The following is a 13826-nucleotide window of genomic DNA, read 5'->3' as shown; positions in this document are numbered from 1 at the left end:
CCAGACATTTACCACCCTGTACGTGCAAAAATTGCCCCTCTGGACCCTTTTGTATCTCTCCTCTCTCACCTTAAACCTATGCAGTCTAGTTTTGGACTCCCCTATTTTTTGGAAAAATTGTGGATTATCTACCTTATCTATGCCTCATTATTTTATAGACCTCTGTAAGATCACTCCTAAGCCTCCTGCGCTCCAGGGAAAAAAGTCGCAGTCTATCCAGCCTCTCCTTATAACTCAAACCATCAAGTTCCGGGAGCACCCTAGTAAATCTTTTCTGCACTCTTTCTAGTTTAATAATATCCTTTCTGTAATAGGCCCCCGAATAATGATCTGGAGGTGGGGCGGGCTGTTAACGCGCAAATAAGTGCGGCGTGCAGGAATGGGACGGCAGTAGTTATGGGGGATTTCAATCTGCATATTGATTGGTCGACCCATGTTGGACGAGGTGGGCTCGAGGAGGAGTTCTTGGAATGCTGCCGGGATAGTTTCCTGGAACAGTGTGTGTTGGAGCCGACGAGGGAGCGAGCTATCTTGGATCTGGTGCTATGTAATGAGGCGGGTAGAATTAGGGACCTTGAGGTGAAGGATCCTCTTGGAGAGAGTGATCATTGTATGGTGGAGTTTCTGTTGCAGATGGAGGAGGAGAAAGTGGGTTCCCGGACACGTGTCCTTTGTTTGAATAGAGGGGAGTATGGTAGGATGAGAGAAGAATTGGCGAATGTGGACTGGGGGAGTGCGTTGGAAGGTAGGTCTGCTGAGGAGCAGTGGAGGATCTTTAAGGAGATCTTTCTTGGTGCTCAGCAGAAATTTATTCCGATGGTCAAAAAGGACAGTAGGAAGAGAGGTAATAAGCCGTGGATAACGAAGGAGGTGAAGGAAAGTGTTAAATTAAAAGCGGAGGAATTTAGAGTAGCTAAGAGCAGTGGGCGAGAAGAGGATTGGGAAAGGTTTAAATGTCAACAAAGATTGACAAAGAAGTTGATAAAGGAGGGTAGAAGAAGCTATGAAGCTGGGCTAGCACTTAATATAAAAAAGGATAGCAAGAGTTTTTATAAATATATAAAAAGGAAGAGGCTGGCTAGGGTGAACGTTGGTCCTTTAGAGGATGAGAAAGGGGACCTAGTGGTAGGGGATGGGGATATGGCTAAGGTCTTGAATAACTTTTTTGTTTCGGTCTTCACGGAGGAGGACGTGAATAATTTGCCGGGTGTTAGCGATGGAAAGGTGGTAGGACTGGAGGGTCTGAATGACATTACTGTTACTAGAGAGGTGGTGCGCGACAGACTGGAGGGGCTGATTGTGGACAAGTCCCCAGGACCGGATGGAATGCATCCGAGGGCTCTGAAAGAAATGGCGGAGGTGATAGTGGATGCCTTGGTGGTTATTTTCCAGACGTCGCTGGATTCCGGGGAAGTGCCGGAGGATTGGAAAACGGCTAATGTTACGCCGTTGTTTAAGAAGGGTGCCAGGCAAAAGGCGGGGAATTACAGGCCGGTTAGTTTAACGTCTGTGGTAGGTAAAATGTTAGAATCCGTCATTAAGGAGGAAATTGCGAGGCATCTTGAAGGGAATTGCTTGATAGAGCAGACGCAACACGGTTTCATTAAAGGGAAGTCGTGTCTGACAAATTTACTGGAGTTCTATGAGGATGTGTCTAGGGCGGTGGATAGAGGAGAGCCGGTGGATGTGGTCTTTCTGGATTTTCAGAAGGCGTTTGATAAGGTACCTCACAAGAGGTTACTGCAGAAGGTCAGAGGACATGGAGTTGGGGGTAGGGTGTTAGCGTGGATAGAGGATTGGTTGTCAAATAGGAGGCAGAGAGTGGGGGTCAATGGGTGCTATTCGGATTGGCGGTTGGTGACTAGTGGAGTGCCCCAGGGGTCGGTGCTGGGGCCTCAGCTATTTACCATTTATATAGATGATCTGGAGGAGGGAACCGAGTGTAGGGTGTCGAAATTTGCTGATGACACCAAGATTGGGGGAAAGGCAAATTGTGCGGAGGGTGTGGAGAGTCTGCAGAAGGATCTAGATAGGCTGGGCGAATGGGCCAGGAAATGGCAAATGGAATTTAATGTTGGCAAGTGTGAGGTGGTCCACTTTGGTAGGAAGAATGGTAGGAAGGACTATTACTTACGTGGCGAAAAACTGCAGCAGGCGACGGTGCAGAGGGACCTCGGGGTCCTTGTGCATGAGTCGCAAAAACCCAGCCTGCAGGTGCAGCAGGTGGTCAGGAAGGCGAATGGGATGCTGGCCTTCATCGCGAGGGGGATTGAATATAAAAGTAGGGAGGTCTTGCTGCAGCTGTATAGGGCATTGGTGAGGCCGCAGCTGGAGTACTGTGTGCAGTTTTGGGCGCCGCACCTGCGCAAGGATATTTTGGCCTTGGAGGGAGTGCAGAGGAGGTTTACTAGGCTGATACCGGAGTTGAGGGGGTTGAGCTATGAGGAGAGGCTGAATAAACTAGGCTTGTACTCGTTAGAGTTTAGAAGAATGAGGGGAGATCTCATTGAGACGTATAAGATGATGAATGGGATGGATAGGATAGAGGTGGAAAGACTCTTCCCGCTCAAAAAAGACAGTAGGACTAGGGGGCACAGCCTCAAGATAAAGGGGGGGCAGTTCAGAACGGAGTTGAGGAGGAACTTCTTCACTCAAAGGGTGGTGAATCTCTGGAATTCTCTGCCCGTTGAAGTGGTGGAGGCTGCCTCGCTAAATATTTTTAAGAAGCGGGTTGATGGGTTTTTGATAAGAGAGGGGATTAAGGGTTATGGGGAGAGGGCGGGAAAGTGGAACTGAGCCACGACAGATCAGCCATGATCTTATTGAATGGCGGGGCAGGCTCGAAGGGCCAGATGGCCTACTCCTGCTCCTATTTCTTATGTTCTTATGTTCTTATGTAATAGGGTGACCCGAGCTGTACAGAGTATTCCAAGTGTGACCATACTAATGTCTTGTACAACTTCAATATGACGTCCCAACTCCTGCAATCAATGTTCTGACCAATGAAACTGAGCATGCCGAATGCCTTCTTCACCACTCTGTCCACCTGTGACTCCACTTTCAAGGAGCTATGGACATGTACCCCAAGATCTCTTCATTCTGTAACTCTCCCCAATGCTCTACCATTAACTGAGTAAGTCCTGCCCTGATTAAGTCAGCAAAAATGCATCACCTCACATTTATCCAAATTAAACTCCAACTGCCATTCATCAGCCCATTGGCCCAATTGATCAAGATTTGATTTAAAGATAAAGTTTTTGTGTCTATCTTTAATTGGACCAAGGGTCTTAGTTAACAAATGTGAATTTAAGATTTAGGCTAAAAACTAAAGCAAGGAATATACTCCAAGAATAAGTGATTTGAATATTAAAATAAAGTAAATGAAATGTGTATTTCCACACTGTGCATTTTCATAAGATCATGGCTGGTCTGACTGTAGTCCCCACTTTCTTGCCCACCCCTATATCCTTTGATTCCTTTGCAAGTCAGGAATCTATCTAACTCAGCCTTAAAAGATTCATTAACCCTGCCTCCACTGCTCTTGTATTCCTCATATTTCAGTAGAACAATTACCGCTTGGCTTCTCACTTCCTGCTTCAACCTACAGATACATGAATGATGACCTCTCCACTCTCACTTGCCAGTGAGATTGGACTGAGGGGCTCTGACTTGGTAATTTCAGGTTCGTGTATCCATAATTACTCAAATATAAACATTTAAAACTTCTTAAAATCTATTATTTAAAGGGGAATGAAAATCCTTTGAGAGTATGAAGTATTCTACACTAACATATCAAGAGAATATTGACTGACACTATATGGGTTAATTTCTAACTAGAATGAAGCTTCTTGAGCTAGCCACATGGGAGTGCTTTGAACAGAAAGTACATTATATCGATATTTCTTCTTCTTCACCGTACCCAATCAATCAACTGAACTTGTACCTTTATCTCACTCATTCATTTAGACACATACCATTGAGTCGTTCAGATTTGTTGGAAGGCTGCCTGTTGGAACAGTGTGAACATGTCGCCGAGTGCTGGGCTCCTCAGTTATAGAGCCACATCCACTGATGCTTCGCGCAAACGTCTGCCCCAATGACAGGGACTCATTAACCCCATGCCACCTCTCTGACGGTATCTGGATGCATCTTGCCGGCAAAGGCTGGTCAGTGCTGGCAAAAAGAAATAACTTTTAGAAAGAGGATAAATTTGCATACAAAATTCTCATAAAAATGAACTATAGTTAAATCCTGATGAATGATGAATGTTTTTCTACAAATGTCAGTAGGTTTGAGATTCGTTTACAAAAACATGAATTGCCAAACTTTGGTTCCGCATGCGATTTCAATTGTTTATTTGGCAATTCAATCTAAACAAAGTCAGAAAAATCACAACAAAATATTGATTTTACAGTCTTCTAAAATCTTCTGTTATTCCTAGTTAACACTTGGATTGTATTTTAATGTGAGTGGACTAAAATCCACACCATCAAAAGATGACTCATTTCCACCCATGTAATATCACTCTACTCCACCTCAGATTCAGCTGAAATATCTTTGTTACTTTGAGGTTTGACTATTCTAAAACTTCCTGACCCACATTGCATACTCTATCCTTCGTAAGCTTGTTGTTATGCAAAGCTCTATTACCCGTGTCCTAATTCACACTTTGTCCTCTTCACTACCCATGTTCACTGACCCACAACAGCACCCAGTTAAATAACAAATTTATTATTAAACTCTCACCTGTATTTTTGGATGCCTCCATATCTTTATAATCTCAAGCGCCACAAATTCTCACATATCTACCATCTTCCAATTCCGGCCTCTTGAGCATCCCCAATTTTGATTTCATCACCATTGTGCCTTCAGTCATCTGGAACCAAGTTCTCTACCTCTTCTCTAAGATGATCCATAACATCTACCTCTTTGAACCAGATCTTTGGTTATCTGTCCTAACGTCTCCTTAGGTGGCTCAGTGTTATATTTCATTTAATGATATGCCTGTGGAGCACCTTGGAATATTTTAATCAGGTTAAAGGTGCTATAAAAATACAAGTTGTTGTTGTTAGGCCTGGCCATAACTACACATACAATTGTTATCTACTTTCTGCTCAATTTCCCCTAATATCTAACCACCCTCCCTCTGATTTTCTTGGCATAACTAAGACTTTTGATACTGTTCTTAGGAAAGTTTTACATGCTGAATCATCATATTTACAACAACAGAAAGCATAATTCTACCTCATTTATCAGCCCTGCAGCACCACTTACAGATGTGTAATTGTGCAACAGAATTTTCCATTCTTTCCTTGTGAAAGCACAAATAACATGGTTCAACAGCACTGGCGATGAAGCTTATTTGACCAAGCACAAGATATTTAATTTTCTACAGTCATTACTTAAAGCAGAGAGACACTGGTGAAATAGGCACGGTCTCCTCCCATGCACAATGCTGGCAAGTTCACATCAAAATAAATCAAGTGTAATTAGGCTGCAATCCACAAGTTTTTCCCAGTATTGAGTCATTAAATCAACAATCAGGCAAAATATGCAGCATACAGAGAGCTGTGCATGTTCTGACCACAAGGGATCTGTACAACCACAGTCAGTCACAGGAATTGCAGTTGTAGTTAGGTAGCTTTAAATAAAGTGAATTGCTCCAATTGTAGAGGTGATTAGGAAATTTTAAAAACCCATACCATAACTGGACCCCAGGTGCCTGAGGCACAAAGTTCAACTGATTCTGGTAGGGTAGTACAGGAATTTCCCTACACAAAATTTTTTTAATATTGCGTGGAACACACTTCAGCATAACCAAGGGTGACAGTGTGGAAACAAATTGCAAGCCAAAATACTTCCAGTTGCTTTTGATCCCCTCCACCCCTCAGTGGTGAACTAGGAAACACCGGCAGAGACCTTCACAAAGGAGGAAGAGAATAGTTAAGGTAAATACTCTTCAAAACCATTCTCTGAAGAAACTCATTCAGCTTTAGGTCTCACACAATCTCTCTAACTTGTAGGTAAATCAGGTTTATTAGTCATTGAGGCTAACAAAGAAAGAACAGAGAAACTTCTTTTTGTAGTGTCTTTCACACACATTGGAACTCTCAAAGTACTTGAAATGAAGTACTGCTGAATTAATTACTTTTGAAGTGCATTCACTGTTGGAATGTAGAAAACTGAATGGTCAATCTGTGCACAACAAGTGCCTACAAACAGCAATGTAAAAATAACTACACATTCTGCTTTTGTGATTGGGGGATAGATATTTGCCAGGATACAGGAGAACACTCATTCAAGCAAACTTGTGCCATGAGATCTTGTACATCCATCTCAGAGTCCAGACTGAGCCTCAGTTGAACATCGCATCTGAGAGACAACACCCATCAGTGCTCCATTGGACTGCCAGAGTCGATTCGTGTGCTCAAATTTCACAGTAACTTCATGGCAGTGTCAACGTAAGCCTTACTTGTGTCTAATAAATAAACTTTTCAAATCTGGCAGTGGAACGTGAAACCACAACTTGCTGATTCAGATGAGAGTGCTACCAACTGAACTACATTGAACACAAAATTGTAATCGCAATAATTAAGAACAAAAAGGAATTAGGTTTCAAGCTTCACCACCACTAAGCTAATGCTATAGCATTCTCAGATGGGGAATTCAGAATCCCTCATTGCGTTGTTAACTACTGGCTTTCTTGTGTTTCTGAAATATTGATAAGTGTACGTTCTGCTCTTGTGCAACTAAAAGCAGTTTATTGAAGTGCAGAAATACAGTTTGCTAACTTCCAGCCACAACATGGCGCAACTGAATCACAAGTTAGATTGCCACTTCACCAAATTTGAAAAACAAGAGGACAAATGGACATCCTCTGTCCACAGCACTGATTTAGTAGATGCGCATGACAGTTACCCCTGCATGTCTGGAACTCCTTGCACTGTAATTCTTGGTGACTGAGGCTTGTTGTCGATCACACCTGGACCAGGTGGGGAAACCATTAAGTTCTTAGTCCCTGGACAAGGTGGTCCAGATTGCAAACTTTGCATACTTTCTGTAGACGGACTGGATTTCAGAAAATACCTAAATAAATTGAAAACATTAATGTACATACTCTTTTATGTTACATTCTAGGAAATAAATACAAATGCTGTATTAACAAGCCAGTGAAATTACAGAAATAGAGATATACTTTGTTCATTCACATTTGCTGTCTACATCAGTGGGGACAAAATAGAAAGGGTCAAGAGCTTCAAATTTTTAGGTGTCCAGATCATCAATAACCTGTCCTGGTCCCCCCATGCCAACACTGTAGATAAGAAAGTCCACCAACGCCTCTATTTTCTCAGAAGACTAAGGAAATTTGGCATGTCAGCTACGACCATCATCAACTTTTACTGATACACCATAGAAAGCATTCTTTCTGGTTGTATTACAGCTTGGTATGGCTCCTGCTCGGCCCAAGACCGCAAGGAGCTACAAAAGATTGTGAATGTAACCCAATCCATCACGCAAACTAGCCTCTTATCTGTCTACACTTCCTGCTGCCTCAGCAAAGCAACCAATATAATTAAGGACCCCATGCATTCTCTCTTCCACCTTCTTCTTCAGGAAAAAGATACAAAACTCTGAGATCACATATGAACCAACTCAAGAACTGCTTCTTTCCTGCTGTCATCAGACTTCTGAATGGACTTGCTTCGTATTAAATTGATCTTTCTCTACACCCTAGCTATGACTGTAACACTACATTCTGCACGCTCTTGTTTCCTTCTCTATGAACGGTATGTTTTGTTTGTATACCGCGCAAGAAACAATGCTTTTCACTATATGTTAATACATGTGACAATTATAAATCAAATCAAATTTTATACCTGCAGGCTGCAGCAACAAATTACCTGCCAGGGCCTCGTAGATCTCGAATTTCAATACCCAGGAATGGAAGGAACAAATTTCCACAGAATGGACATGTCGTGTTGAGATTGGAATCATCTGCTGTCCAGCCAGCCATTATTTCCTCATCATACACAAGTGAATCACAAGTTCGACATCGCGAACAGCTGGAGATAAGAATCTGAAACATGAACAATAAGCGTGTTTTTCTTTAACTCAGATTTAAAAAAGCAATTACAAAGACTGTCAAATTCACAACAATCCTGATTTCGTGGAATTAAGTTGAATAGAACAATACCAAAGTGAAATGCTAGACCTGTTTTCAATCTGTACTGGCAGTAATTATCACACACATGGCCCATCTAAAGCTACATTTCTGCGAAATAAACAAGGGTGCCTCAGACAGAAATTTGAGATTTAAACATAATCATTCTCTCCTAATCGAAAGAAACTTACTATTTCTCTTAACTATTTCCTCTTTTGAACCTTAATTTTACTTCACAGAAAGTACTTTCCCCTCTTTACTCTTCTTTTAATGTCTCAACTACAGTCATTACCTCTCTTATGAAATACAGGTCAAGCATCCTTTATGTGGGGCTTTCAGCAATAGCATGCATGGTGTTGCTCCCAACTTTCAAGTTACCTTTTGTGGTACTTTGGTCACAAAAAGGAAGTCGAACACATTGTGATATTGAACCTTGTCTACTTATAAAAATATGGAAGAATAGTGCAGCATGAACTCAGAACTGGAGGTAGTGAGTTACACATGTCCCTCATGGTGGGACTAAACTTGTGAAAGCCTGCACTCATGATGTCACTCACATATGTTCATATCTGCGAAAGATGCCAGTACATACATTCAAATAGGAAGATGCTTACTATAACACTCTAGTTTCCACATTTAAGGATAAACTGTACTTGTATTGGAGGTGGTACAGCAAGAGTATTGGTTTCTGAGTTGAGGGTGTTGTGCTATGATGAGCGACTTAAATGGGTCCATAGCCTTTGCAGTTCAGTAGAACGAGAAGCAATGTTATTAAAATATACAGGATTCTGAAGGGGTTTGGTAGGAAAGATTGGAGAATCTGTAATGCAGGGTCATAGTCTCATTACATGGGGCCATTCATCCAGGACTGAGAAGAGGAGAAATTTCTTCACTCACTCAAAAGATTGTGAATATTTAGAATTCTCTTTTCCAGAAGTTTGTGGATGCTCCGTCATTGAATATATTTAAGGCGGGGATAGACGGATTTTTCATCTCTCAGGAAATTAAAGGATATGAGAGCAGGCAGGAAAATGGAATTGAAGCCTAAGCTCAGCCATACTGAATGGCTCAACGGGCTATATGGCCTACTCTCTGCTCCTATTTCTTGGGTTCTTGTCAATAGGTTCTGCTTTCCCATCAATCATGTTCTTGTCTACCACCAAAGCGGCGGTACGTTGGCACAGTGATTAGCACTGCTGCCTCACAGCACAACGACCTGGGTTCGATTCGCAGTTGGGTCATTGGCTGCGTGGAGTTTGCACATTTCTCCCCATGTCTGTTTCCTCCAGGTGATCTGAACAGGTGCCGGAGTGTGGCAACAAGGGGAATTTCACAGTAACTTCATTGCAGTGTAAGCACAAGTAATCCTTGCTTGTGATTAATAAATTAACTTTTTTTTCTCCAATATACCAAATTCAAAATTTCTGCTCTCTTAAAATGTCCTCTATGATTTGACCCATGTGACTCCCTCTAGCCTGATATCCCAGCTCACGTTCCACAGCCCTTGGGCTCTGATTTCCAGTGCTCCCCTCCTACCCTTGATTATCGGTAGAACTTTCAATCATCTCAGCAGCAGCTATCGGAACTCTTTTCTGCTTTGTTTCTGCTCTCTCAGCTGGTCAAAGACCAGTGGAATTCAATGTTTGAAGTGATGGGCCTGTTTACTGGCTGGAGAGCTGGTGGTAACTCATCGTAGCCATTTCCAGAAGCCTTGCTGAGATTCAGCCCCAATCATGCATTCATCTGGGTTCTCAATTCCACTGGGGGTGATTTCCTCTGCACTTCCTGGAGTGAGATAGCTATTCCATCTCAGAATTGCTGGCAGCCATGGCCATGCTAGCATTGCAGGTGGCTTGAAGATAAGCATCACCACTGGAGCCCCCACACTATGGTGACTGGGGAGTCAGGGCGGCCCTGGAGAGATGTGGGGCCATGGAGCATCAAGGGAAGGGTGGTTGAGAGTCCCTCCTTTGGGTCAGGATGCTGGCAAAGCTGGCATCAGGCACAAGCATACTTGTGAGGGTTTATCTGACAGCTTAACCATATAGTATGGCCCCACCCACTACTGGTTGAATTACACCTTCAAGAGCCAACATAGGAGCAGGAAGACTGTCCTCAGCCCTTCCCACCTGGATTAAATCAAGAGGGCTTAAGAAGGTAAGAGAGTCTTCACCCCACACCTTCCTACCCCATAACATGGCCCACTCCAGCCTCCTACAGTGGGAGCATTGAATTCTGCTCCATGTCTTTTCAACTGTTTCTCAGTCAGTTCTTTAAGCTTTTCCACTATTGTGTTTCATTCTCCCATGTGGCACCTCGGGATGCTTTGTTACATTTACACAGTGCTTTTAATGTAAATCATTCTTCCAATATAACTTTAAGCTGTGGTTGTTGAACAGAATCAGTGATAACTGAGACAGATGTATCAGGAGTTCAATTTACCTCTATGGCATAATTCTGGAAGATACTAGTACTGCTTGTATATTGAGAAGATCCTACATCTGATTTGTCCACTGAAGGAAAGTTGGAACTTGTTGACTGAACACTGCCTGAATACAAAACAAACCAGTGCAGGTTAGAAAAAGCATTTACTAGATTACCCATTTCGATATTTTTGGACAGAGGCTGCATTTGGATTGTCAAATGCTAACAGTTACACTGATTCACTCATTACACTAGGCTTCACAACAAGACCATTTTATAACTGATCATAAGAACATAAGAACATAAGAACATAAGAAATAGGAGCAGGAGTAGGTCATCTGGCCCTTCGAGCCTGCCCCGCCATTCAATAAGATCATGGCTGATCTGTCGTGGCTCAGTTCCACTTTCCCGCCCTCTCCCCATAACCCTTAATCCCCTCTCTTATCAAAAACCCATCAACCCGCTTCTTAAAAATATTTAGCGAGGCAGCCTCCACCACTTCAATGGGCAGAGAATTCCAGAGATTCACCACCCTTTGAGTGAAGAAGTTCCTCCTCAACTCCTCAACATTATTAACTGTCTCTCACTTTAACCCAACCGGATGATGTTGGTTAAAACTATCCCCAATGAATATATCTGTAACAAGCATTCAGACTTGTAGGCATAGCTTTATAAAAAAACTGAGTGTCTTTGGAAAGGTAGATCCCAAATTGGCTCAAGCCAGTTTTGAAAGTGTTGCTTTTTTTCAGAAACGGAGAGAATCAAAAAAGAAGCCCGATCAGTTATCATAAAGTCAAGCTCATCAAATAAAACCTTACACCAATATTCAGATCATGCAATTTGCTAAATTACTCCGACAAATAATCTGCATTGTTCATCAAGATGCAAATCCACATGTTATTTTGGTGATGCCAGCGATAATATCATAAGAACATAAGAAATAGGAGCAGGAGTAGGCCATCTAGCCCTTCGAGCCTGCCCCACCATTCAATAAGATCATGGCTGATCTGAAGTGGATCAGTTCCACTTTCCCGCTCTCTCCCCATAACCCTTAATTCCCTTGTCTGTCAAAAACCTATCTACCCGTGACTTAAATATATTTAGCAAGGTAGCCTCCACCACTTCAACGGGCAGAGAATTCCAGAGGTTCACCACCCTTTGAGTGAAGAAGTTCCTCCTCAACTCTGATCTAAACTGCCCCCCCCTTATCTTGAGGCTGTGCCCTCTAGTCCTGCTATCCTTTCTAATTGGGAAGAATCTCTCCACCTCTACCCTATCCATCCCTTTCATTATCTTATACGTCTCTATAAGATCCCCTCTCATCCTTCTAAACGAGTACAGACCCAGTCTATTTAGTCTCTCTTCATAGTCCAACCCCCTCATCTCCGGTATCAGCCTAGTGAACCTCCTCTGCACTCCCTCCAAGGCCAAAATATCCTTGCACAAGTGCGGCGACCAAAACTGCACACAGTACTCCAGCTGCGGCCTCACCAGTGCCCTGTACAGTTGCAGCAAGACCCCCTGCTTTTATATTCTATCCTCCTCGCTATAAAGGCCAACATACCATTCACCTTCTTGATCACCTGCTGCACCTGCAGACTGGGTTTTTCGACTCATGCACAAGGACCCCCAGGTCCCTCTGCACCGTAGCATGCTGCAGCTTTTCGCCCTTTAAATCGTAATCCCTCCTACTATTATTTCTGCCAAAGTGGATAACCTCACACTTGCTAACATTATACTCCATCTGCCAGGTCCTCGCCCATTCGCTCAGCCTATCCAGATCCCTCTGCAGACTTTCCACACCCTCCGCGCAATTTGCTTTTCCACTCATCTTCGTGTCATTGGCAAATTTCGTCACCCTACACTCAGCCCCCTCCTCCAGATCATCTATATAAATGGTAAATAGCTGAGGCCCCAGCACCGATCCCTGCGGCACTCCACTAGTCACCAACCGCCAATCAGAATAGCACCCATTGATACCAACTCTCTGCCTCCTATTAGACAACCAGTCCTCTGACCACGCTAAACATCTTACCCCCAACTCTGTGCACCCTAACCTTCTGAAGCAACCTTTTGTGAGGCACCTTATCATTCTGCAGTCCGAGACTTCACTTACCAATGTGCAGGTGCTGTCTAGGTGTCCCATCATGATTTCCGCAGCTGTCCAAACTAGCTTGTCTCAGGCCCCATCCTTTGGCCTCACCTGTGGATGTGCTGCTAGTTTGAGGTGATGCCAGTCTATCCAAGTCATCATATATTTCCTCATTTAAAGAGGATGCATCAGGATCCTGTGCTGCAATTGAGCAGCTGCTACTTCTCTCTGAATAACGCCCCTGAAATTTTAAGTTGAAACAGAAAACATTTTCACAGAACAGAGACTATAGGTTTTTTATGCTTTACATTTACAATAAATCTTACAATTTGCATTTGGTAAAAGAACTCTATTTGTTAAACCATAGAACAATAGTGTGGGAAGCCCCTGTGGCACAGTAGTAGCATTCCTACCTCTGGGCTAGAAGCTCCAGGTTCAAGTTCTATTTTAGGTCTTAGAAACATAGAATCTAGAAGCAGGAATAGACAATTCGGCCCTTCGAGCCTGCTCTGTCATTCATTATCATGGCTGATCATCAAATTCAATATTCTGATCCACCCCTTCCTCCCATATCCTTTGATCCTTCTATCCCCAAAAGCTATATCTAATTTCTTTCTGAAATCACACAACGTTTTGGCCTCAGCTACTTTCTGTGGTAGTGAATTCCACACATTCATCACTCTGTGGGTGAAGAAATTTCTCCTCACCTCAGTTCCAAAAGGTTTATCCCATATCCTCAAACTATGATTCCTAGTTCTGGACTGCCCCACCATCAGGAACATCCTTTCTCAGTCTACTCTGTCTAACCCTGTTGGAATTTTGTAAGTTTCTGTGAGATCCCCTCTTGCTCTTCTAAACTCCAGAGAATGCATTCCTAACCGATTTAGCCTTGAAATCCTTGATAATGGACTTTCTCTGCACCCAAGCTATGGCTGTAACACTACATGCTGCATCCTTTCCTTTCCTTGTCCATGATCGATATTCTTTGTCTATGTAACATGCAAGAAACAATATTTTTCACTGTATATCAATACACGTGTCAATAATAAATCAAATCAAATTGATGTTAGATTCATCAGTCTCTCATTCCCCGTTTTCTCTCTACCTTCCATTTTGAATAGCAGGCTCACATTAGCTACCCTCTAATCT

At 42.9% G+C, this 13826-nt stretch overlaps 1 protein-coding gene across 4 annotated transcripts in view; it reads right to left on the bottom strand.

Moving 5' to 3' along the window:
* dennd4a (DENN/MADD domain containing 4A) overlaps positions 1-13826 on the bottom strand; it is a 150595-nt gene that overhangs the window by 11688 nt on the left and 125081 nt on the right. For all 4 annotated transcript variants that reach the window (XM_080214382.1, XM_080214383.1, XM_080214384.1 and 1 more), the window contains 5 exons: positions 12702-12918; positions 10604-10710; positions 7902-8077; positions 6919-7086; positions 3975-4173 (listed from right to left, as the gene is read on the bottom strand). In XM_080214382.1, coding sequence (XP_080070508.1) covers positions 3975-4173; positions 6919-7086; positions 7902-8077; positions 10604-10710; positions 12702-12918 — 867 coding nt within the window. The remainder of the gene's footprint in view (positions 1-3974; positions 4174-6918; positions 7087-7901; positions 8078-10603; positions 10711-12701; positions 12919-13826) is intronic.

The sequence above is a fragment of the Carcharhinus amblyrhynchos genome, chromosome 28, assembly GCF_965287045.1.
Source record: "Carcharhinus amblyrhynchos chromosome 28, sCarAmb.v2.hapA, whole genome shotgun sequence".
NCBI lineage: Eukaryota > Metazoa > Chordata > Chondrichthyes > Carcharhiniformes > Carcharhinidae > Carcharhinus > Carcharhinus amblyrhynchos.
Note: the sequence above shows the minus strand (reverse complement) of the source record. Positions and strands in the feature narration are given on the sequence as shown.